The sequence below is a fragment of the Symphalangus syndactylus genome, chromosome 2 (genome assembly GCF_028878055.3).
Source record: "Symphalangus syndactylus isolate Jambi chromosome 2, NHGRI_mSymSyn1-v2.1_pri, whole genome shotgun sequence".
Taxonomy (NCBI): Eukaryota; Metazoa; Chordata; class Mammalia; order Primates; family Hylobatidae; genus Symphalangus; species Symphalangus syndactylus.
This window is the reverse complement of record NC_072424.2, coordinates 75075368-75102516: the sequence shown is the minus strand read 5'-3', so window position 1 is coordinate 75102516 and position 27149 is coordinate 75075368. Positions and strand designations below refer to the sequence as shown.

At 36.2% G+C, this 27149-nt stretch overlaps 1 protein-coding gene across 8 annotated transcripts in view; it reads left to right on the top strand.

Moving 5' to 3' along the window:
• MMS22L (MMS22 like, DNA repair protein) overlaps nucleotides 1–27149 on the top strand; it is a 145275-nt gene that overhangs the window by 26808 nt on the left and 91318 nt on the right. For all 8 annotated transcript variants that reach the window (XR_010116298.1, XM_055259314.2, XM_055259304.2 and 5 more), the window contains 4 exons: nucleotides 2056–2232; nucleotides 12267–12329; nucleotides 23028–23147; nucleotides 25356–25582. Coding sequence is in view for 7 of the 8 variants with exons in the window: in XM_055259314.2 (XP_055115289.2) it covers nucleotides 2056–2232; nucleotides 12267–12329; nucleotides 23028–23147; nucleotides 25356–25582 (587 nt within the window). In the remaining variant the exon portion in view is untranslated. The remainder of the gene's footprint in view (nucleotides 1–2055; nucleotides 2233–12266; nucleotides 12330–23027; nucleotides 23148–25355; nucleotides 25583–27149) is intronic.

Genomic DNA, 27149 nt, shown 5'->3' with positions numbered 1-27149 from the left:
TTTTTTGTAGAGACAGGGTCTCACTGGTCTGCCCAGGCTGGTCTCAAACACCTGACCTCAAGCAATCCTTCTGCCTTGCCCTCCCAAAGTGCTATGATTACAGGTGTGAGCTGCCACAGCTGGCCAATATAGTACCATTAAAAGAGTGACAATTGGACAGCTGACTTTTCAACAACAGTGGAGGCCAGTGGGAATGATATCCTTATTGTATCAAAACAATATTTGTCAACCTAAAATTCTTTATCTATCAATATCTTTAAAAAGTGAGGTAAAATAAAGCTATTTTCATTGAAGCAAAATTGAAGAGAATCCTCAACGATATTTAGGCAGAAGAATGGTGATGCCAAAATGGGAATTCTGACATGTAGAAGGAATAAAGAGCAAAGAAAGTGGTAGATGTTTTGTATAAATCAGTAATATAATTTATTGGAATTAAAAAACAGCTAAAGCATATAGTAATAGTAGCATTTAAAGTGAGTAGGGCATAAATGAGCTAGAGTCTTAAGGTTCTTGTTTGCTCTAAGAGAAAGGTCTATATTAATTTACCAAGACATTTGGATGTATACTGTTTATTTCTAAGATCATCACTAAAAGAAGAAAAGTGGACTTTTTAACTTCCAAGCAGGTAGAGGGGGAAAAAATAAATATTCAACCCCAGAGAAGGAGGTGTTGATAGATACAGTAGGTATACAAATAGAAATATGGAATAAGATTGTAGACTCAAAACTAAATATATTAGTCATTATATTACCTGCAGTGGTACTACTGAAAGCTCCATTTAAAAGACATATTGTCAGGATATATTCTAAAACAGAATATATCAAGGTTCAAAATTCATAGAAAAGATACAAGAAAGTGACGTATTAAACAAATATTGGAAAAATTTTGACTCTAAAAAAAGCATTAAGTTGTTTTATAGTGATGAAAGGTTTACTTTATCAGGAATATAAATTTAAATTTGCATGTGGCTAATAACATGGTGTTAACCGTAGGAATTTAAAATGGACAGATTTTCAAGGAGAAATACACATGCATAGAAATAATGAAATATATTTCTAAATAATTCATAGGTTAAAGAAGAGATGATGGAAATTAGAAAATATTCTAAAGTAACATTCTGTAAACTAAGGTTTTGGGACTACAGCTAAAAGTTATAATTAGAAGGAAATTTGTAACTTTATATGCAAATACAGGAAAAAAGAAAGATCGCAAATTAATGAACTAATAATTTATCTCAAGATGTTAGCAATAAGCCCTTCGCAGTAAATCCAAAGAAAGTAAAATGAATGAAATTATAAAAATAACAAAAAATTATGAAATTAAAACAATGAAAAGGATAAAATGAGCAAAAGTTGGGTCCTCAAATTCATACCTAAAATTGGCCAATATTACTTACGATGATTACAAAAATACTCAATACTAGAAATATAAAAAGGAACATGACTTCAGTTTCTGTATACATTAGAAAGGTAAGAGATACTGTCGACAACTTTATGTCTAATAACTTGAACATTTACATGAAATACCTAGAAAAACCTAAAACTCACTAAATGTTCTGCAATAGTAGATTAAGTGTTTTATCATATAGTCATATACTGGAATATTGCAATGAGCTATGGCAGTTTTCATTAATATAGATGAGTTCAGAAACGTAGCGTTGGCCAAAAGAAGCAAGTTACAAAAGAATTAGAAACAAGCCGCTTGAGAATACAGACATGCATTTAAAAAAAAAAACAAAATACAGATGAAGCCACACAATATGTAATATAGGCTGGTATACCTGTGTGGCAAAACAAAAAAGCAAGGAAATGATTTATCATGAAAGTCAACAAAATTGTTACTACTGGATGGAGGAAGAAGATTTGTTGACATGTAAGCTACTTCTAAAGTACTAGTTATGTTCTGATTCTTAACCTGAGTATTTTTATTATTTCAGTTTTATATATGTGTTTTGTCTGTTGTATATATGCTTCATTATAAAAATAGAGAAAACGAAATCAAAGGTTATTGAAACTGTCTTAATTTAATGGAATCAAATTACTTCTGTTTCTATAGTCATTTTGGAACTGGTTGAATAAACTACTTAAAACACTGCTTGAAAAATCAAGTGACCGAAGAAGATCTTATATGCCTATAATCCAGTCCAGGGATCCATTAGGTTTTAGTTGGTGGATTATTACTCATGTAGCATCATTTTACAAGTTTGATCGCCATGGACTACCAGATGAAATGGTAAGACTTCATTTTTTAAAAGCTTTCTTATATTGTCAATTAATATGTAATTATTTGGACAAATTAGAAAATAAGTGAGCAGAAACAAGAAAAGTCAGACTACAATCACAGAGATAAATTATGTATAATGTTTCTGTAAACATCTTGAAAATTATAAAGTTTATGTTTTAATTTTTTAATTAAAAAAATAACTTGTAGAAGATTTGGTATGTAGTCCTGGCCCTGCTACTGAACAATTGTGTGACCCTGAGCAAATTACTTAAACCTTTCTAGCTTTGTCTTCCCTTAACAAAAAATTATGGGATTGGATTGTCACAAAAGTTCCTTCTAGTTTTAAAATCTGTTATGATTGGCAAAGAAATTTCTGGAGGAATGAATTACTTATTTTTGTGAATAATTTAATAAAAGTACTTCAGAGTAGCACTTCCTTAGTGAAGCGTTTTGCTAAGATAATTTATTAAACAACCATGAAGTTTGCTTCAAATACGAAGAGATTTTAACTAGTATATTAATTTCTCATTAGAAACATTTTTTACAGTGTTACTTAAAAACCCTATGAATAAAGTCAGCTAACAGATGTATACTTTGAAGCCCTATTTTTGTACAATTTCTACGATATTCAGAAATTAATAGTATTGTATTATTATATCAGCCTATCAGCTCCATAAAATAAGCATCTAGAATCATGAAGCCAATTTGTCTATATTTTCAAAATTGCCATTTTTTATGGCAGTGGTTACCAAACCTGGCTGGTCATTAGACTTACTTGTGAATTTTTAAAAATCCAGGTATCTAGTCCAGCTGCAGTGGCTCATGCCTATAATCCCAGCACTTTGGAAGGCCAAGGCGGGTGGATCACTTGAGATCAGGAGTTCGACATCAGCCTGGCCAATGTGGTGAAACCCTGTCTCTACTAAAAATACAGAAATAGCAGGGCATGGTGACACACACCTGTAGTCCCAGGTACTTGGGAGATGGAGGCAGGAGAATCGCTTGAGCCCGGAGACGGAGTTTGCGGTGAGCCGAGATCACACCACTGCACTCCAGCTTGGGCAACAGGGTGAGACACCATCCAAAAAAAAAAAAAAATCCAGATATCTAGATCTTAACTCTGGAGTTCCTGATTTGGAGTTTGGAAATCCTGATTTTTAAAAAGTTCCTTGGTTCTCATCCTCTACAAGGTATGGGAGCCATTGCTTTATGAAACATATTCTTTGATAGGCTTGATAGATTTTCCTCTTTGGAATATTGGATAGACCCAGCTTTGAGAAGTCATCCATGGAGTCTGAGGGTTAGTTAGTATTAATATAGCATCATGGAAATGGAAAGGGTCTCAAAAAGTCCTCTAAATAATCCCCCTAATAATAAAAGATCCTGTAGGAGATCCCAGAATACAGTGAAATAGTCAGAAATTGCTCTCTGAAGTTCAAACACAGCCCAGTATTAGTGTATTTGAGTATTCTACCGATTTATTGAGAAAAGTCGATGAACTTCTCACAGAAAAGAATTGTGTGTTTTTTGTTTGTATCCATGATTATTTACTATACTAATACAGAGTAAATAATAAATTTTAGCAATTGCCATTATTTCTATATTAGTGCTTTTATTAAGTGTTTTTGTGGAGTTAATGTGATTTCACATCTTTTAATTATTAGAATATTAGAACAATATTAAAGAAACTAAGAAAATTTACCTGTAATTCTAAGGTCTTAATATAAGCATTTGCATTTCTCTTCCTCTCCAACTTTAGTTCCTCCAAGTATATATTTCTCATTTTAATCAATGTAAGTAAATATGGCAATTAGTTAAGTGTTTCTGAGTTTCTGTTATGTATTTACATAATATTAGGTTCCTATCAGAGGATACACATGAAATAGATTGTACTACTTTTTTTTTTTTTTTGAGATGGAATCTCACTCTGTCGCCCAGGCTGGAGTGTAGTGGCATGATCTCGGCTTACTGCAACCTCTGCCTCACGGGTTCAGGTGATTCTCCTGCCTCAGCCTCCCAAGTAGCTGGGATTACAGGTACACACCACCATGCCCAGCTAATTTTTATATTTTTAGTAGCAATGGGGTTTCACCATGTTGGCCAGGCTGGTTTCGAACTCCTGACCTCAGGTAATCTGCCTTCCTCGGCCTCCCAAAAGTGCTGGGATTACAGGTGTGAGCCACCGCACCCTGCCAGATTGTACTACTTCTTGCTTCAAGGAACATGCTTTTAGGTTATTAATACTTGCTGGAACTGTATTAACACTTATTAGAGTATGTAGTATATTTTAATATTAGTTAATATTGACCCCCCAGATATTCTCAGTGTGGTAGGCAATTTAGTCACATTAGTATATATCATTGCTATTGCTATTGTAATATTGAATTGCACTGATATAACCACCCATGGTTGCAGTGCTGAAATCACTCTTCTGTTTTTTTTTTTTTGAGATTGAGTCTCGCCCTGTTGCCCAGGCTGGACTGCAGTGGTGCAATCTTGGCTCACTGCAAGCTCCACCTCCAGGGTTCACGCCATTCTTCTGCCTCTGCCTCCCGAGTAGTTGGGACTACAGGTGCTTGCCACCATGCCTGGCTAATTTTTTGTATTTTTAGTAGAAACGGGATTTCACTGTGTTAGCCACGATAGTCTCGATCTTCTGACCTCGTGATCCGCCCACGTCGGCCTCTCGAAGTGCTGGGATTACAGGCGTGAACCACCATACCTAGCCCTACTCTTCTATTTCATACAGAGAACTCCAGAGGAGATTATTGCTTTTATTAGCTCTGAATCAAGATAGTAAATGAATTGTCTGTGTTTAAAATAGCTTAACTTGTGTCTTTTAATATTTGTCAGCAGTTCCTGATTTTCTTTTGCCACGATTTTAAAAAATCACATATTTTATGTGGAAGGTTTTAAAAGAAAAGGCCGTGATAATTAATAGAAAAAGGATATGATAAAAATGATGAGGATGTGTAATATATGTGTGTATATGCACATGTAAAATAAACTTTGCCTTTATATATGAGTCATCAAAGAGTTAAATATTTCTGGATTTCCTAAAGGCTTTTAAAGACAAACAAGCTCTCTAGTTAATAATAGTGTTCATTAGGGGTAAAATATGTGCTGCATTTGCAACATATTTAATATTTCACAGTGACTGTGTATTATCTCAGTGAAATATTATAAAGTAGGTGAGAGGGTAATATATTCATTTTACAGGTAAAGAAATTGAGATACACAGTGGTTAAACATCACCCTATTTTATCTCTTAGATAAACTTGGTATTAGACTTCTCCTAAGGATTGCCTCTTACGAATAGGTCTTTGGTAGGGTAACCATGTGTTCCATTTTGCCAGGTACAGACAGTCCCACTTGATACCTTATTACCTATTTATCCTAACTGGTTAATTTTTCCTTTTATCCTCAAAGTGTTTCAGTTTAATTGACAAATCAGATAGTCATTCTAATCCGTGAACATAAACGCATATTGACGTATTGTTTCTGAGAGATTATGTAATATGTTAATTTGGGTCTGGGATCTATTTAGAATTTTGAAGTTTTTTTTTTCTCCTTATGATATATTAACATAACCAACTACAACAGAGAAAATGGTTGTGCAGTAAGCATGCTTTATTCTACTAACAAGTAATCTGGAGTGAGAGATGATATGAAGTAATAATGGCTAGTCATATGTTCTTCACCAGAGAAATATCTATAATCTTGTGGCAGTGTGGTGATGTTTCAGTTTTTAAATGTGAACTGCTTTGCCCTGAAGGTTAATGTGAAATCTTTACATTTTAAATAGGTTTAAAATGTAAACCTATAGTGGATTTAACTCACAAAGCTATAATGGATTTAACTCACAAAGCTAGCCAATTTCTTAGTGTAGGCCTATAAGAAAAATTTGGTATCTCACTTTTTATATTAGAGTCATTAGATTTTCATATATTTCTATTTAATGATTTTCTCTCAGCCAAGATGAGAGTGGGTTACTCTCTCACGATTCTAGTCATCTATTTTAAAACCAAATACAGTTTAAAGAGGAAAATTACTTCTGGGCATTGCAGGGGGTCAGTTTTAACAGTGTTTTCTGTACCCAGAACATAATGCAATTAGTCAGGCTAGCTGATGCTGGTCTTTGAAACACCTGAAATAGTAACCAGATAAAAGTGTGAAATGTAACCTTAAAATGAGAGTTGCACCAGACTACCTAGTCTGCTGGAAGTGGAGGGTGGAGAATCTGTTTTACATGTCTGGTAGAGATCCTACCTATACTAAAGCTTAAATGGGTATCTTAGTTTTAATGCTGAAATAAGAAATATAAAATGTAGCCTCATATTGATGACATCCTACCTGCTTTCTATCAGCAGATTTAACTTGGTATGTAGAAAAAAAAATGCTGTAGCTGCCCAAAGTGAAATTTTATTGCGGAAGAAAAATCTGTATTTCTTTGATACATATTCTCTTACACTTGATTTGGGTATGATATAGTTGTCATTCTTTTCTTTGAATTGCAGTTTATTTTTGTTTTAGATTATAGCCACAAAACTGATTTATATAGTTGAAATTCTCTGGGTGAGAATTACACTGTTTTTCTGTAATTCTTCTGATTCAAATGCTTTGATAACACAGAATGATTGAAATATACTCAACACTATCCAGTTATAAAGCCAAAACTTAAATTATATCAACGCTGTCATGGCCCTTCCCACTTGGCACTGGAGGTGACATTTTCTTAATAAAGAATGATACAAAAATGAATTGTTGAAATCTGAGGGAAGGCATGCTAAGTTTAAAAAAAAAAAAAAAAAAAAAAAAAAAATTGGTTACTGGTGCATGTTATAATAGAAGAAATACAGGCTTTGGTGCCAGATAACCTTGGATTTGAATTCATTCTTTGAATTGTACATACATGACCTTTCTGAGACTTAATTATGTTTTCTGTGAAATGGGGAAATTTTTTTAAGGAAGTACTATGTCAAGAACCTAACACAGTAGACATAGTATTGATAGAAGAAAATGATCTTTTTTTGAGAGAGACTTTTAGGGCCAACTACCAAGTTTCAGGGGACAGTCCCTAAGACTGTCTTTACTTCTGACACCAGTTGCAAGCTTGGGGTTCCCAAAACTACCTTAGGTTTGATAATTTGTTAGGACTCACAGAACTCACTGAAAGCTATTATTTTGTTTTCTTAAAGGGGAAGGATATAAATTAACATCAGCCAAGGGAAGAAAGGCATAGGCCAGAGTCCAGAAGTACCAAATGTGAAACTTCTATTGTTTTCTCTTAATAGAGTCAGGCCACGTTCTTCTCCTGGCATCAGTGTGTGACAGTATGCAGGGAGTGTTGCAAAACGGGTGCCCACCCAAGCCTCAGTGTTCATAGTTTTTATGGGAGTTCCATTATGTAGGAGTGGACTACTGAATTGCTCACATGGCTTATTCCAGTTTCCAAGTCAACTGACTCAAAGTCCCCAGCCTGAGACTATTGTTGCTCTTTTGGGTGTGACCAGACCCTAAGCTAAGACTATGTGGGTGTGTCCAGCCTTCACTCTCTATCACATTGTTAGATTATCCAGTGTGACCATAGGACCCTCATCAAACAAAGATGCTACTATCAGGCATAACATTCCCAGGGCCCAAAGATGACCTCCAGGAAGCTACGGGCAATGGTCAGATCTTTTTTTTTTTGTTTTCTGAGACAGTCTTTCTCTGTTGCCCAGACTGGAGTGCAATGGCACGATCTCTGCTCACTGCAACCTCCACCTCCTGGGTTCAAGCTATTCTCCTGCCTCAGCCTCCCAAGTAGCTGGGATTATAGGCACGCACCACCACACCCTGCTAATTTTTGTATTTTAGTAGAGACACGGTTTCACCATGTTGGCCAGGCTGGTCTCGAACTCCTGACTTCAAGTGATCCGCCTGCTTTGGCCTCTCAAAGTGCTGGGATTACAGGAGTGAGCCCAGCAGGCCAGATCTTTTTTTTGGGCAAGGCCAAATTCTTTACTCCACATTTTCTCCCAGTTAATTTTTTTTGCATTCACTTTATTTGTGTATGTCAAAAAGTCAACCCGATTTTGCTGAAAATAACTAAATCATTGTATTAGTAATCTATTGCTGTGTCACAAAAGTATCAGCTTAAAACAAACATTTATTATCTCACACTCTCAATTTCTGAGACTCAGGCATTCAGGAGAAGCTTAGCTAGGTGGTTCTAGCTCAGGGTCTCTCATGAGGTTGCAGTAAAGCTATCAACAAGGGCTTCAGTATCTGAAGATTTAACTGGAACTGCAGAATTTGCTTTCAGCTTTACTTTAGTTGGCACAGTGCTTCAGTTTCTCATCATATGTGCTGTTCACAATATAGCTGTTTCCAGATCAAGTTAACAGGTCAGAGTATCATAAAGATGGAAGCTTCAGTGTCTTGTAACCTATTCTTGGAGGTGACATACTATCACTCATATTGGTATTGGTAGTCTGTTAGTGACCAACCCTAGTACAGTGTGAGAGGGGATTATAGAAAGCATAAATTCCAGGAGACAAGGGTCATTGGGGGACATCTTAGAGGCTGACTACCATACTCACTGTGCTCTTTATTAAGAAAATATTTATTTAGTGATTGACTACAGTTAGCATTTTACATGAATATTGCCTAGCCATTTAAAATCATGAGTATTCATTGTGCTTTAACACTTTATTGATCATTTGAGTTCATGCCTATGAATATTATATTCTTTATAACAGGGATAAGAAGGGTATGATGAAGGTCTTTCTTTTACTTGTAAGGCCTCAGGTTTTGCTTTTTGAGGTCTTATGATTACTTTTTTTTTTTTCCTGAGACAAAGTCTTGTTCTGTCACCCAGGCTAGAGCGCAGTGGCACGATCTCGGCTCACTGCAACCTCCATCTCCTGGGTTCACACCATTCTCCTGCCTCAGCCTCCCAAGTAGCTGGGATTACAGGCACCAGCCACCACACCTGACTAATTTTTGTATTTTTAGTAGAGACGAGGTTTCACCATGTTGGCCAGGCTGGTTTCCAACTCGTGATCCACCCACCTTGGCCTCCCAAAATGCTGGGATTATAGGTGTGAGCCATCGCTCCTGGCCATGATTACTTTTCATACCTTTTTTTCTCTTCCACATTAGAAGCTCGTTATTACTTGCTTATTCTTTAAAATGCTTTCTTTGCTTTTGGTTTTGTCCAGTATCCACGTATCCAGAACTTTAAGAACTGAATATTAAGTGAACTGAGTATCCTGTGAGAATGTCTTCCAGGCTTTCCTTTTGGAAATGTGGAATTGTTTTAAGTGCCTACCTAGCCTTTGTGAAAGTCCTTTTTAGCTTTCTTCCTTATGGAAACCATTCTAGATAGTCGAGGTTGTCAATTTATTTTCTGTATAAAATTTTTAGTTACTTTGTTTACTAAAGTAGATGTTCTCAGGTTTGTTATTCATAAAATGAAGGAAAAAGCTCTAGTGATTAAAGTGGAAAATAGGGATGATTACTCAGCATAAAAAAAAAACACCAAAAATACATGTGGCTATATAATTTTTTTTTTTTTCCCGTTGGATTTTGTATCTCAAAGCAGAAATTAAATATTTGGTAGAATATTTATAATCTTTTTTTTTAATATTATACTTTAGGTTTTAGGGTACATGTGCACAACGTGCAGGTTTGTTACATATGTATCCGTGTGCCGTGTTGGTTTGCTGCACCCATCAACTCGTCATTTAGCATTGGGTATATCTCCTAATGCTGTCCCTACCCCCTCCCCACAACCCGCAACAGTCCCCAGAGTGTGATGTTCCCCTTCCTGTGTCCATGAGTTCCCATTGTTCAGTTCCCACCTGTGAGTGAGAACATGTGGTGTTTGGTTTTTTGTCCTTGCGATAGTTTACTGAGAATGATGTTTTCCAGTTTCATCCATGTCCCTACAAAGGACATGAACTCATCATTTTTTATGGCTGCATAGTATTCCATGGTGTATATGTGCCACATTTTCTTAATCCAGTCTATCGTTGTTGGACATTTGGGTTGGTTCCAAGTCTTTGCTATTGTGAATAGTGCCGCAATAAACATACGTGTGCATGTGTCTTTATAGCAGCATGATTTATTGTCCTTTGGGTATATACCCAGTAATGGGATGGCTGGGTCAAATGGTATTTCTAGTTCTAGATCCCTGAGGAATCGCCACACTGACTTCCACAATGGTTGAACTAGTTTATAGTCCCACCAACAGTGTAAGAGTGTTCCTATTTCTCCACATCCTCTCCAGCACCTGTTGTTTCCTGACTTTTTAATGATGGCCATTCTAACTGGTGTGAGATGGTATCTCACTGTGGTTTTGATTTGCATTTCTCTGATGGCCAGTGATGATGAGCATTTTTTCATGTGTTTTTTGGCTGCATAAATGTCTTCTTTTGAGAAGTGTCTGTTGATGTCCTTCGCCCACTTTTTGATGGAGTTGTTTGTTTTTTTCTTGTAAATTTGTTTGAGTTCATTGTAGATTCTGGATATTAGCCCTTTGTCAGATGAGTAGGTTGCAAAAATTTTCTCCCATTCTGTAGGTTGCCTGTTCACTCTGATGGTAGTTTCTTTTGCTGTGCAGAAGCTCTTTAGTTTAATTAGATCCCATTTGTCAATTTTGGCTTTTGTTGCCATTGCTTTTGGTGTTTTAGACATGAAGTCCTTGCCCACGCCTATGTCCTGAATGGTATTGCCTAGGTTTTCTTCTAGGGTTTTTATGGTTTTAGGTCTAACATTTAAGTCTTTAATCCATCTTGAATTAATTTTTGTATAAGGTATAAGGAAGGGATCCAGTTTCAGCTTTCTACATATGGCTAGCCAGTTTTCCCAGCACCATTTATTAAATAGGGAATCCTTATCCCATTGCTTGTTTTTGTCAGGTTTGTCAAAGATCAGATAGTTGTAGATATGCGGCATTATTTCTGAGGGCTCTGTTCTGTTCCATTGATCTATGTCTCTGTTGTGGTACCAGTACCATGCTGTTTTGGTTACTGTAGCCTTGTAGTATAGTTTGAAGTCAAGTAGCATGATGCCTCCAGCTTTGTTCTTTTGGCTTAGGATTGACTTGGCGATGCGGGCTCTTTTTTGGTTCCATATGAACTTTATTTTTTTATTTTTATTTTTTATTAATTTTTTTTGCACACAAAACAATAAACATTTTCTAAAAATACATACAAACAAAAAGATGCGTATCAAACATATTAGGAAGGTTGCACATGGGAAGTCGGGGAATAGAAATGGGGGGTGGGAATTAAAATAAATGAGAGAGGGACTTTATATGGATCAGTGATAATAACTCAATCCTCTATTTGACAAAGAAGAAGGAGAAGGAAGAGGAAGAAAAAGAAAGTGGGATAAATGATCAGAAAGGGAGGAAAATAGAAAAAATTAGAGTATGACTCCAGGGTAGACCTGTTTCATATGAACTTTAAAGTAGTTTTTTCCAATTCTGTGAAGAAAGTCATTGGTAGCTTGATGGGGATGGCATTGAATCTGTCAATTACCTTGGGCGGTATGGCCATTTTCACGATATTGATTCTTCCAACCCATGAGCATGGAATGTTCTTCCATTTGTTTGTATCCTCTTTTATTTCATTGAGCAGTGGTTTGTAGTTCTCCTTGAAGAGGTCCTTCACATCCCTTGTAAGTTGGATTCCTAGGTATTTTATTCTCTTTGAAGCAATTGTGAATGGGAGTTCACTCATGATTTGGCTCTCTGTTTGTCTGTGATTGGTGTACGAGAATGCTTGTGATTTTTGTACATTGATTTTGAATATTTATAATCTTACTGAAGCACCACTGTTACAACTCCTGATGTGGTTTGTACTGGATTGGAATAGTTGTACATTTTTTTCTGCCAAGTTCGTTAACTCTTTACCAAAGGAATATTAGGAATTCAAGAAATCACATTGATGCTGAATGATAGCTATACCCCATCATTTGCTATACCCTAATTTTAAATATGGGCATAATCAAGAGCAATAATTTTGATGCACTACTATTTTCTCCCTTTCTAGAGAAAAGTAGAATCAAATTGGAACTTTGTAGAAGAACTGCTGAAAAAGTCCATCAGTGTTCAGGTATGCAATTAAAGTAAGACAGTTTGTGGATTTTGCTTAATTTTTATGTTATAAATTTTGTTTTTAAAACCATGCAAGCTGTTAAAATGATTCAGATAACAAATAACTTTCATGCTTTGAAGGGTTAACTCACAGTAGTTTCTTTTAGTGATTATTCTTTGAAGATTTTTAATACTAAGTTGTCAGTTAAAGGACAAAGATAATATCTAGTTGATGACTTTGACAAAATGTATTCAAAATAAGTGGTAGATGCTTCAGAACTCTATGCCATTCCTTGACTGTATGATATCAAACTAGGTGACACAATGAGGGAGATAGGCATTGGCATTGAAAATTCAGCTATATCCTCATCACAGCAGGAAGGTGACTTGCCTTGCTGAGCAATTTGTCTTACAGGCTTGAATCATATTCTAACTGATAAGGTCCTAGTTTCTGAGCATTCATTTCATACCTTATCATTTTTCTTTCTGCAGAGCTGTTAATGTAGTGCTTCATGGCCTAGAGGTCAGACTTGACCTCCTTTTAAAATAGTTTTAAACATGCTGTTCATCACATTTTTAAACATATTGTATGGAAGCCCTGTAAAGTTTTGTAATATGTTATCATTTTTCTAAGAGTTTATGGAGAAGTATAATAAAGAATATTTTGGAATTTGGGAAATATTTTTCTTTTAAGAAATAAAGAGTAGTTAAAACTTGAAGAGTAATAAAAAATGTTGTAGTATAATATTGCTTTATGCAGGGGTGTGTGTGTGTAGTAGCTATGTCTTTGGAAAACATTTTAACTGCTTGAAATTTTCTTTTACCCATTATCCGTATTAATTAATTCTTACTTTTTTAGGAAACAAAGGCATTTAGTTATAATATGAATCATATAATTATGAACTATAAATTTTAGCTTAGAATGCCAAAGAATTCTGCATACATAAATTGGATCAGAAACAAAAGATCTATTATCTTTTTATAATCTTTCCCATAATCCCTATAAAAGTTTTTGTTTATTATATTTCGTCCTATATCATATTCATTGGTCTTCCTCATTTGTTTTGAGAACATACTGATTTAGTAACTCAAAGTTTTTTATGTATATTTTTTATTTCAGAATGAAGGAAATTACTAAAAAGTGGTTGTGAAATAAGATGCATATTACAGTGGTCATTGTCATTTGTATCAGTTACTAATTCCGTCTTAATGCTTTAACCAAATCCAAAGAATTTCAGTAAAGTCTGGATAACATTATTATCCTGTTCAGAGTTACTGAATCTTGAGTCAGTAACTAGGGGCTTTAATTTTCAATTAAGTTGCAACTGCTTGCATTCTTTAAATTTCTTTCTCCTTGACCCATGTTTCTGTTGTATTTAATAATTTTTAAACTCCTTTTCAGCTCTAACGGTGTATCAGTTTATGGTTTTGCACTCAGCTGGTTTTAAGTTACAGAATATTTCTTAGGAAGCTTTAAAGGTTTATATGGATAAATATATATATATATATTATATATATTTACATAGATCTCAGCCCTGCACACCAGAGGCCTGGATATAAATTCAGTTCTGTTGGCTGTTGGGGGAGCATGGTGGGAGTGAGACTGACCTTGCTGGCTGCATGGGAGCTGGGTGAGGCCTGCCACTGCCAGCTTTCCCCCACTTTTCTGGAGACCTGTATGAAGCAGCAGACGCAGCCATAATTCCCCTTCGAACATAATTTCGTAGCCCTGAGAACTGCCCCCGCCCATACCCACTCCACAGTGGTCGCATCAAGCCCTCCCCAAGGAGAGTCTGAGCTCAGACATGCCTAACCATTCCCCCATCTTATGGTTTGTATTAGGGTTCTCTAGAGGGACAGAACTAATATATGTACGGGAGTTTATTAAGGAGTATTAACTCACATGATCACAAGGTCCTACAATAGGCCACCTGCCAGCTGAGGAGCAAGGAATCCAGTCCAAGTCTCAAAGCTGAAGAACTTGCTGTCCAATGTTTGAGAGCAGGAAGCATCCAGCACGGGAGAAAAATGTAGGATGTGAGACTAAGCCAGTCTAGTCTTTTCATGTTCTTCTGCCTGCTCTTTATTCTGGCTGAGCTGACAGCTGATTAGATTGTGCCCACTTAGATTAAGAGTGGGTCTGCTTTTCCCCGCCCACTGACTCAAATGTTAATCTCCTATGTCAGCACCCTCACAGACACACCCAGGATCAATACTGCGTTCTTCAATCCAGTCAAGTTGACACTCAGTATCAACTATCACAGTCTTTCTCTACCCACCTGGTAGCCGAAGATAGAAAACATAAACTCATGGGAGCTCCATGGCCCCATCCATCAACTGAGAAACCTGAATACTTATGCAGGTGATTTCAGGGCCAGTTTATATCCCCCCTATAGTGCCACAGCTGATGCTCTCTTGAAAGTGCCACCTCCTGGCTGGAGGCCAACCAACTCAAGCCATTACAGCAACTCATAACAGAACAGCCCTGCACCAAGGAAGGAGAAAACGACATCTAATTCCATTACCTGTAACATTCTGTTTAACCAGGGGTCCTGAGTCTGTCCACATGACAACTTCACTGCTAGCGTAACCAGCATTCGAGAAAACCAGTCTTCTAAACAAAACTACAACAAAGGATCCTCACAGAGTCCATTTCACTCCCCTGCTGCCTCCACCAGAGCAGGTGGTGGTATCCACAGCTGAGAGACCTGAAGATAGATCATATCACAGGACTCTTTGCAGACACCTCCCCCTGCCCCACCCCAGTACCAGCCCAGAGCCCGGTAGCTCTGCTGGGTGGCTAGACCCAGAAGAGCAATAACAATCACTGCAGTTGGGCTCTCAGGAAGGGGGAGAACACCATATCAAGGGATCACCCTGTAGTACAAAAGAACATTAGTCCTTGGATCTCAGATCTTTCCTCTGGACATGGTCTATCCAAATGAGAAGGACGCAGAAAAACAATTCTGGTAATATGACAAAACAAGGTTCTTTATCACCCCCACAAGATCACACTAGCTCACCAGCAATCAATCCAAACCAAGAAGAAATCTCTGAATTACTAGAAAAAGAGTTCTAAAGGTCAATTCTTACGTTACTTAAGGAGGCAACAGAGAAATGTGAAAACCAGATTAAAGAAATTTAAAAAATAATAACAGATATGCATGAAAAGATCTCCAGAGAAATATATATCATAAATAAAAAACAATCACAACTTCTGGAAATGAAAGACACTTTTAGAGAAATGCAAAATGCACTGAGAAATTTCAACAATAGAATCGAACAAGTAGAAGAAAGAGCATCAGAGCTTGAAGACAAGGTTTTCAAATTAATCCAGTCCGATAAAGACAAAGAAAAAAGAATTTTTTTAAAAATGAACGAAACCTCCAAGAATATTGGGATTATGTTAAGTGACCAAACCTAAGAATAATTGGTGTTCCTGAAGAAGAAGAGAAATCTAAAAGTTTGGAAAACTTATTTGAGGGAATCTAGGAAAACTTCACTGGCATTGCTAGAGATCTAGACATCCAAATACAAGAAGCTCAAAGAACACCTGGGAAACATCACAAAAACATAATCACCTTAGGCACATAGTCATCAGGTTACCTAAAGTGAAGACAAAGGAAAGAATCTTAAGAGCTGTGAGGCAGAAAGCATCAGGTAACCTACAAAGGAAAACCTATCAAATTAACAGCAGATATTTTAGTGGAATACAAGCTAGAAGGGATTTGGGTCCTATCTTTAGCATCCTTAAACAAAATTATCATCCAAGAATGTTGTATCCAGTGAAACTAAGCTTCATAAATGAAGGAAAGATAAAGTATTTTTCAGACAAACAAATGCTAAGAGGATTTGCCACTACCAAGCCAGCACTACAAGAACTGCTGAAAGGAGACCTAAATCTTGAACCTCAAAATAAACCAAACAAACCTCTTTAAAGCATAAATCTCACAGGGCCTATCAAACAATAACACAATGAAGAAAAAAGACATTCAGGCAACAACTACCACAGTGAATAGAATAGTACCTTACATCTCAGTACTAACGTTGGGTGTAAATGACCTAAATGTGTCACTTAAAAGATAGAGAAGGGCAGAATGGATAATAATTCACCAACCATGTATCTGCTGTCTTCAAGAGACTTAACACATAAGGACTTACATAACTTAAGGTAATGGGGTGGAAAAAGATAGTCCATTCAAATGGACACCAAAAGTGAGCAGAAGTAGCTATTCTTGTATCAGACAGAACACATTTTAAAGCAACAACAGTTTAAAAAGACACAGAGGGACATTATGTAATGATAAAAGTATCCAACAGAAGAATATCACAATCCTAAAGAGGGAACCTACACAGCTAACACTGGAGTTCCCAAATTTATAAAATAATTACTAGACCTAAGAATGAGATAGATGGCAACACAATAATAGTGGAGGACTTCAATACTCTACTGACAACACTAGTCAGGTCATCAATCCAGAAAGTCAACAAAGAAACAATGGATTTAAATTATGCCCTAGAACAGATGGACTTAACAGATATTTACAGAACATTCTACTCAAACTGCAGAATATACATTCTCTTTACCAGCACATGGAACATTCTCTAAGATAGACCATATGATAGGCCAAAAGTCTCAATAATTTTTTAAAAATTGAAATTCTATCAAGTACTCTCCCAGACCACAATGGAATAAAGTTGGAAATGAACTCCAAAAGGAACCTTGAAAACTATACAAATACATGGAAATTAAATAATCTGCTTCTGAATGATCTTTAGGTCAATAATGAAATCAAAATGGAAATTTAAAAATCCTTTGAACTGAATGGTAATAGTGACACAACCTATCAAAACCTCTGAGGTACAGCAAAAGCAGTGCTAAGAAGAAAGTTCATAGCATTAAATGCCTACATCAAAAAGTCTGAAAGAGCACAAATAGACAATCTAAGGTCACACTTCAAGGAACTAGAGAAACAAGAATAAACCAAACCCAAATCCCATCCAAAAGTGGGCTAAGGACATGAATAGGCAATACTCAAAAGAAGACAAGTAAATGGCCAAGAAACAGGTGAAAAAATGCTCAACATCACTAATGATGAGGGAAATGCAAATCAAAACCACAATGCAAAACCACCTTACTCCTGCAAGAATGGCCATAATTTAAAAATAAAAAAAAATAATAGATGTTGGTGTGGACTTGGTGAAAAGGAACACTTTTACACTGCTAGTGGGAATGTAAACTAGTACAAACACTGTGGAAAACATTATGGATATTCCTTAGAGAACTAAAAGAAGATCTAACATTTGATCTATCAGTGCCATGGCTAGGTGTCTATCCAGATGAAAAGAAGCATTATGAAACACTTGCACATGCATGTTTATAGCAGCACAATTCGCAATTGTAAAAATATGGAACCAGCCCAAAAACCCATCAATCAATGAGTGGATAGAGAAAACTTGTTATATATAGAACATGGAATACTAAGCCTTAAAAAGGAATGAAATAATGGCATTTGCAGGAACCTGGATTTAGTGGAGACCATTATTCTTAGTGACAACACTCAGGAATGGAAAACTAACCAACATATGTTCTCGTTTTTAACTTGGAGGTAAGCTGTGAGGATGCAAAGGTGTAAGCATGATATAATGGACTTTGAGGGCCTGAGGGGAATGGTGGGAGTAGGGTGAGGGATAAAAGACTATACTTTGGGTATAGGCCGGGTGTGGTGGCTCACGCCTGTAATCCCAGCACTTTGGGAGGCCAAGGCAGGTGGATCACCTGAGGTCAGGAGTTCAAGACCAGCCTGGCCAACATGGTGAAACTCTATCTCTACTAAAAATACAAAAATTAGCTGGGTATGGTAGCATATGCCTGTAATCTCATCTTCTCGGGAGGCTGAGGCAGGAGAATTGCTTGAACCTGGGAGGCAGAGGTTTCAGTGAGCCAAGATCGTGCCATTGTACTACAGCCTAGGTGACAAGAGCAAAACTCTGTCTCAAAAAAAAAAAAAAAATGACCATACTTTGGGTACAGTGTATATTGCTTGGGTGATGGGTGCACCTAAATCTTAGAAATCACCACTAAAGAACTTATTCATGTAACCAAACACCACTTGTTCCCCAGAGACCATTGGTTGGGGGGAAAAAGGTAGGTCAGGTGACCAACCATCCTATCCTGGTTTGCGTGGCCCAGAGTTTCAGTGTGAAACGAGGAAACATCTGAGCAAACCAGGATGAGTTAGTCACCCTAGAAGTAGGAATAATATGACTAATCTAAGAAACATGCTGTATGAATTTAGGTCTAGCATAAAGTCAAAATAATATCTTTGCTATGGTAAAAGAGGTGATTATAATATTTAGGAAGAAGTAGTTCTGTGGTTCTCTGCTATTCCTTCAGTTTTAGTGTTCCTTGATTGTATCAATTTATGTTCTGTAAGTAGTATAGGACTATGTGTTGGATTTCTGGAAACCAATTTTGTGGGTGCAGTAGTAGGTAGTTGTAAAGAATAATATATTTGGATAGAACTATCAGTTTGATTATATCTATTTTCCTCCCATTGAGGTAAATTGAAATCTGACCATGGTCATGTACTTTGACTTGATCTCCAACAGTGACAGTGGTGAAAGAGTCCATTTGCTGTATTTAAACAAAATAAAAATCTTCCAAATATACAGCAGCCTTCAAATAAAATTAGTCTACACTTCATTATACTTTTTGTTTTTATTTTTTGTTTAAAGAGACAGAGTCTTTCACTGTCACCCAGGCTGGAGTACAGTGGTGTGGTTATAGCTCACTATAACCTTGAACTCCTGAGCTCAAGCACTTCTGCCTCCTTCTCCCGAGTCATTAGGACAGGTGCATGCCACCATGTCTGGCTAATATTTTCATTTTATAGAGATGGATCTTGCTGTGTTTCCCAGGCTGATCTTGAATTATTGGCCTCAAGGAATCCTCCTGCCTCAGCTTCCAAAAGTGCTTGGGATTACAGATGGGAGCCACAGCACCCAACCCACCACTACGGCTTTAATCAAGCAAATAATGTTTCAAATTCTTTTTTCTAGCTAGAGAGGATCTGCCAGAAACAGAGGTGGAGTTTTAGTTTAGTAAAGAGAACATATATTGCTCAGTTTTACTTACTTAAGTACAAATAGTAAAGTGCTTTAAAAACAGTTTTTTAGAGGTAATCCTATTTAATATTTGTGAATGCTAATTGTAAACGTGTGTTCTACCTTTGGAACAGCATTATTGTTGTCATATAAGAAAGAAGATTTTTCATCTTTTGCTGCCTGCTTTTTAAAAGATTCATTGTTTTCTGAGATCACAGAAGTAATTTTTAGTTTTATAAAGATTATGGAAGGGTATTTAAAAAGTAAGCCTGATTTTAAAAAATTATTTTGATTTTTTTAAACATTAATTTGGAGAGTCCCGGAGTAGAAACAACTCAGAATGTGATTAGATCTAAATAATGTGGGACAATAGTCTTCAAATAACTAAAAATCATAGTGTTTCTTGAGTAGAAGGATCATAACTGGGATATTGAAGCCCAACTCTATTCTCTCCTAAAAATAAATCCAATTAGGCAAACTTCTGGTAACAGTTACTGTTTAGACTGTGAATAAATTTTCTTTTTGTGATGGTTTCTGATAAAGGTAGATTAGTTATGCATAAATAAATGAGCCTTTGTTAAGTTATATATAATAACCAGTTGTTAAATTGCCGTTTCTTTTTTCTTTCTTTTTTTTTTTTTTTTTTTTTTTTTGAGACAGAGTCTCACTCTTTCGCCCAGGCCGGAGTGTGGTGGCACTATCTCAGCTCACTGCAAGCTCTGCCTCCCAGGTTCACGCCATTCTCCTGCCTCAGCCTCCCGAGTAGCTGGGACTACAGGCGCCCGCCACCATGCCCAGCTAATTTTTTTATATTTTTAGTAGAGACGGGGTTTCACTGTGTTAGCCAGGATGGTCTCGATCTCCTGACCTCGTGATCTGCCCGCCTCAGCCTCCCAAAGTGCTGGGATTACAGGTGTGAGCCACCGTGCCCGGCCTTAATCTCTGCTTTAGTCCTTTTTTAAAGAATATCTTATCTTAATTTTGAACAGTCAAATTTAGGCATATTCCATTTGGGCATTACTCCATGAGAAACATCTTTAATTCCATAGCCCTTAACTTGTTTTAACCATGAAAAAGCCATTCTTTCTCTCTTATCTCCCACACCACCCACAACGGAATATTGTGAGAGAAAGTTATACATTCATTTTTACTAAGGTGTCTGACTTTAAATTCTTGATCAGAATCTCAAATGGCCATCAGCTCTAGAATGTTTGCTTTTCTGCTCTCCAAAATGACTTAATGAGTTATTTCAGAACTTCTTTTTTTTTCTGGAGAAAGAGTGTCACTCTGTCTCCCAGTGCAATGGCAGTCTTGGCTCACTGCAACCTCTAGCTCCTCCTGGGTTCAAGCAATTTTCCTGCTTCAGCCTCCCGAGTAGCTGGGATTACAGGTGCCTGCCACCTCGTCCAGCTAATTTTTCTATTTTTTAGTAGAGACGGGGTTTCGCCATGTTGGCCAGGCTGGTCTTAAACTCCTGACCTCAGGTGATCCACCCAGCTCAGTCTCCCAAAGTGCTTGGATTACAGGTTTGAACCACCGTGCCTGGCCCAGAAGTTCTCTTTGACATACAATTTAATACGTGCTCTTCTCCAATCCATTCAGGTTAACATCTTGCCTCATAAATCATTGAAAAATAGAATTGGTCAGTTAAGAATTCCTATCTTTACACCTTTAAATCTCTCAACACATCTGCTTCATATTCAACCTGTCAGACTATTCTTCTTTTATATTAGAAGTGTCACTTTCTATCAAGAGCTAATTCCTTCCCTCGTGCACTGGATCTTAACTCTTCTCACCTGTTCAGGGACTTTATTGTTTAGATATTTTCACTTAAAATATCTACTTCCTCACCTTCTAGATGCCCTCAGCCATCCATAGTTGAGCTTCTTCATCATAGTCTTCACCATGCCCCAAACTGCTCTGGGAAGGCCATCAGTGACTTCCATATTGTTTCTTCCAAGGGTTCTTATTTCTTCTTGTAACCTCTGAGCAGAGGTCAATCCTGTTCACCATTGTCGTTTTTCTGAAGTACTTTTCTTGGCATCCGCAATGCCTGGTTTCCTTTTTACTTCATTGACCACTTGTTTTTGCATATAGAGTATTCTCCACTGGCTTCATATCAAAATGTTGTAATATCAAACGGCTCTCAGTTATGGATCCTTTTTTCATTGACCCAAATTTATGTCAACAACTCTGACTTTAATCCCTTAATTCTAGACCCATAGGTCAGATTGTCTGCTTAATAGCTCTCCTTGTATACCCTGGACACTCACCTCATAAGTTCTTCCTTTACTCTTTGCCATTTCAGGAAATAGCACCATTGACCTATTTCCTTATGCCAAAACCTGAAACTTCTTTCTTTCATACCTTAATGTAATTTACCAGCAAATCCCACTGAATCTTTTTCCAAACGTATCTTTAAAGTTTCAGTCTTATAGTTTCACACAATTGCCTCCTACCTGGTCTCCCTGCATCTCTTCTTATCCCCATCTATTCACTCTTTATGTATAATCCAGAGCAGTGTTTTTGAAACAATCACATCATGTCACTTCTGTGCCTACTCTCTTCCAGTAGCTTCCCAACATATTTAAAATACAATCCAAATTTCTTACCAAGACCAGTAAAGCCTCAAATGAGATATGATGTCTTACTGTCTAGAATTTTATAATGCCAAGCCTACTAATAATTAAAGAACTGTCCACTCATTTTCTCTGCCTTGAATGTTTTTCTTCCAAGTCTTTATTGACTTTCATTTAATCATATAGTTCAATTGCAGCCCTTCAAAAGGCTTTTCCATTCATAGCAGCTAATAAAATAGTGATGCTCATCCTCTACGAATTACTTTGCCACATTACTTTGCTTTGTTTCATTTTTCACAGCAGTTATTTCTGTTCAAATTTATCTTGTTTTAGTGTCCTTTTCTTTCCAAAAATGTAAGCTCTACCAGTACATGTGCTATGTCTGACTTACTTGTTGTCCTATGCCTAGTACGTTAAAACAGTGCCTAGTATGTGGTAAGTTTTAAATACAATTGTTGAATGATTGGAATTCAGAATATGTTATTTAAAAAATATATGCATAGTTATATCATCATAGAAAAAGCGTCTATGTTTTTTCTACTTCCTTTTCCTCCTGTTATCTCCTAATAGGTTAAAATAGATGTACTCTGATAATCCTTTGGTTTTAGAAAGAACAACTCCTATAATCCTATAAAAAATTTGACCAAGTACTTAAGTATGACCAAGCCCTCTGGATTTGTGTACATCTTAATCATTACGTCATTTTTGCCACTTCTTTCTGGTTTGGGTTTCTTTTCTGGTTTCTGGGTTTCCAGTACCATTCAATTATGAAACACCTGTAATTTTTAAATAATTGAATTTAAAGTCGAATTATGTGATATCTGTTATCTGAATGTGTTAATGGTCTTTAAAACATGTTTTGGGAAGTATATGTTATGTTGATTTAAATCTAGTCTGCATATGAGAATGGGTATGATTGGGTGACACATTTATTTTCTTTTTAGCTTCAGGTTATACAGTACAATATCAAGTGAAAATGTTTATATTGCCAGAGCTCATTTACCTTCTCATAACTTCAGTTTATTTTTTAGGGTGTCATTGTAGAAGAACAATTACGAATGTATCTTCACTGTTGTTTGACACTTTGTGATTTCTGGGAGCCAAACATTGCAATTGTTACCATTTTATGGGAATATTATAGTAAGAACCTGGTGAGTGAATAGAATATGAATTTACTCCAGGAATTTTAAGAATTTGTACATATTTGAGGAATGTCTTTATGGTTTAATTATGAATAGTTACAGATTTTTCTTAAAAAGTTAATTTTTTTCAGAGTAGATTGGAGTAGCTCATGAATAGTTTTATCTTTAACATTGTAGAGCTTTGTCATAAGGAAGACAGCATTTGGTATCCTTTTTCTCTTGAGAGCAAGTGTAAACAAAGTAGCTAAAATGTATCAGATATTTATAAAATCTTCATTTATAAATGTTTCTAATAATAATTGATTGCTTATGACACATTGAACAGGGACTGCTGTCCTGAGTATGAAACAATCCTGGCATTTGAGTAGCTTATAGGCTAGTGGGTGGGTATACATACATTGTGGGAAAAATAGTTATAATTGTGGAACTCCAGAGAAGTGGGTATCTAACCCAGTATCTGTATTTGTGGAAGACTTCATGAGGTCATACTTTTTGAACTTGGCTTTGGGAATGAGTAGAATTTTCTAAGAACAGAAGAAAAAGGGATCCAGGCAGAATGAACAGTATGGACAAATACATAGAGGTATGAAAAAGCATGGTCTGTTCCTGTCATGTTAATAGTTCTGAATTATAGGCCTGGGATGACTATGGAGAGACCGAAGATAGGAGACTAGAGAAGGCAGTCTGGGGCTGGACTATGAAGGGTTGAAGATAATGTACAATTAATTCTGGCTTATTCAGGAGACACTAAATAGCAAGGATGTGACTTAGGTATGTGTTTGAGAAAGCTTTTTTTTTTTTCCTGAAAGTGGTGTAAATGAATTGGGTACAGGCAAGTTAGTGTTTTTTTGTAGTTGTATGAGCAAATAATACTATGGCTGAGAACTGAAATAGGGACAATATATTTAGAAAGGAGAGGATGAGTTTGGAAGATTAAAATTTTAAAGGTAGATTTAAAGGATTTATACTTTGTGTATAGAAAGGAGATTTGGGATGTTTTTGGTTTGGGGTAAATAATTAGTGAACCTCTCAATCAAAATAGAAAATGGTAATGGAAGATTAACAAGTAAATAACGTTTGGATTTGTGGATAATGGAGCTTATTAAAAAATAAGAAAAATGCCCTTCTCTGAAGCATAATTTTAGGCTAGTTGGAGAAATGACTGATTCTAGTCTTGAGGCAGGATGTGTACAAGGTGAGTCTAGGGTGTCGTGTCATACCAGAAAGCAGGAAAGGTATCAAATTAAGCTAGGGTTGTGTCAGAAGGACACAGGAGCCAACCTGAAGGAACGTCCATTGCCCAGAGAATGGGAAAATTTGAGCATAAGAAAGAATAATGACTGCAATGGATTAAAACATATTAACTGTGTTTAAATCTCTGAGTTTACGCTTCTTTGTAAAAAGTTACTCTGGAAAAAAAACACCTAATTCTGAAAACTGTAGAGAAAATACAAACTATATTTTAGAGTAATCAGATTTCTGATGAGCTAATTAAGAAAACATGATAGAATTAGAAGTCACCATTTTGTACATTTAATGAAATAAGGCATCTGGGCAATGATCATCGATGCTACTAAAAGTGTTAAGTAAAAGGCTTGTGGGACCACTAAAATGGGTGGACCAGGCTGATAACCTGACCAGTCTTAACATCACAAAAAGTCAGAACTTATGTGCCTTTTTACTAAATGCAATAGGAACTACTCAGTACTACCGATGAAAGATTCTTGCCAAAAAAGTCAACATGAATCTGATGAAACCTCTAGATATAGCCACCAATTTACAGAAAAGGGAGGGGATAAAAGATTAAGTAACACTAGAGCCATACAAGCAGCTAAATTTAGAACATGGGAAATTTTATACAACAAATGACCTAATATTAAAAACAAGTGGTATAACAGAAACATTGGGAAACTTAAAGAATAAAAGAGCCCAAAGTGCCATGCATATCACTGAACGCAATGTATGGATCTTGTTTGTATCCTAATTTGGACAAATCAACTGTTAAAAACACATTTGAGGGACAATCCAAAATTTGGACACCTCTTGATGCTCTGTATTTTCATGGAATTTTTATTTTAGGGGATCATGTTCATGTAGTTTTTGTGATTAAGATGAGTCAGACTTTTGATGAACCAACTAACTGGGATTTGCAGCTTACCATTTTATTTACTAAGAGACTAATAATTGTTTTCTACCTTTTTTTTTCTCCCCTTTTAGAATAGTTCCTTCAGTATTTCTTGGCTTCCTTTTAAAGGCCTTGCTAATACCATGAAGTCACCCTTGTCTATGCTTGAAATGGTGAAGACTTGCTGTTGCGATAAACAAGATCAGGAACTGTATAAATCCAGCAGTAGTTACACTATTTTTCTTTGCATTCTGGCAAAAGTTGTTAAAAAAGCAATGAAGATCAATGGCCCTCATCCTTGGAAACAAGTTAAAGGAAGGTATATGCAGTATCTTTTGTCATGAGTGTGCACTGATGTCTTTGGATAGGTGTTACTATTTGTATTTTGTTAAGTTTACTTGGGATTAGAGTCTTAATTAGTTATAATGTTACTAGGTAATCCATTATATGCATTTGATTAAAAGTGATAGAAACAAACATCTTCAGGTTGTACATTGGTAGGTAATAGTTTCTGCATATAAAACTTTCGTGTTCTTTGAGCCCAGCAGTTCACAAGCACTGGTTTTTTTGGTTTGTTTTGTTTTTTAAATGAGAACAAACCAGAGTATAGTAGAACCAGATAACTAATGTTCTCATTTGGGAACTATGCTGTTTTCGTTTCTGATAAAATAAACTTTGGTCACATTAGTCCATTGTTTTTTCTCTCTCTCTCTTTTGAGAGTTTTGCTTGTTCAAAGAGTATACTTTTAAACTGTCTTTCTTTTTTCTACTTCCTTTGCCTATATTAGCAAGAGAATACTAGGTAGGGACTTCTCAAGAATCACTTAATGAAATTCCTGTTTGAGTCCCACAGTGAGTAATTCTTATAAGGGTATGGTGATACAGTTTGGATATTTTATTTATTATATACTGTTTTAAATGGCAGCTTCTTTATTAAATCTACAAGAATCACATGGCTTAAACAGTTTTTTTTATTTTGTTCTATTTTACAGTTTGTTTTTGAATCTTAAGCAATTTTATGGAAGACATAATACTCAGAACTTTATGGCTAAAAGAAGTCATTGGAATTTATTCAATAACAAGTCTGTTTATTAGACACATACTATATGTCAAGCACTATAGTGGGGATAGTAATAGATGATACAAAGATAATTTAACAGATCTTTACTTTTAAGAGTTTGTCAGCTTTTAAGTAGTTATTTATAAACATTTAGCTCTCATGAGCATTACTCATTTCTGTCCTGAATAAGCCAGTTATAGAAGTTGCAAAACTTAAGGCCAGGTGTGGTGGCTCACACCTGTAATCCCAGCATTTTGGGAGGCTGAGGCGAGTGTATCACTTGAGATCAGGAGTTTGAGACCAGCCTGGACAACGTGGTGAAACTCTGTCTCTATTAAAAAAAAAAAAAGAATAGCCAAGCGTGGTGGTGTGTGCCTGCAATCCCAGCTACTCAGGAGGCTGGGGCAGGAGAATCACTTGAAACTGGGAGGTGGAGGCTGCAGTGAGCCTAAATTGCACCACTGTACTCCAGCCTGGGCAACAGAGTGAGACTCCGTCTCAAAAAAAAAAAACAAAAAAACAAAAAACCAACAACAACTTAATTCGTAAGTAGGAATTCAGATGAATTGTTTTCAATTCTAATCCCTTAACTGATGAAAGAAAAGTATGTCAACTATTGACTATATTATTATCTATTGTACTATTTTGTCAACTATTGTATTAAATAGTATTGAGAGATTTTAAAATGCATAGTTCTTTGCAGATGGCTAAAAATAATTTTTCTAACACCTTGCATTGTCTTAAGGTATAAGTAAAATAAGAGCAAGTCTTTGTGAGGGGGTACAGGGAGAAAAGAGTTTAAGGAAAATTGTTACACTAAATTGTC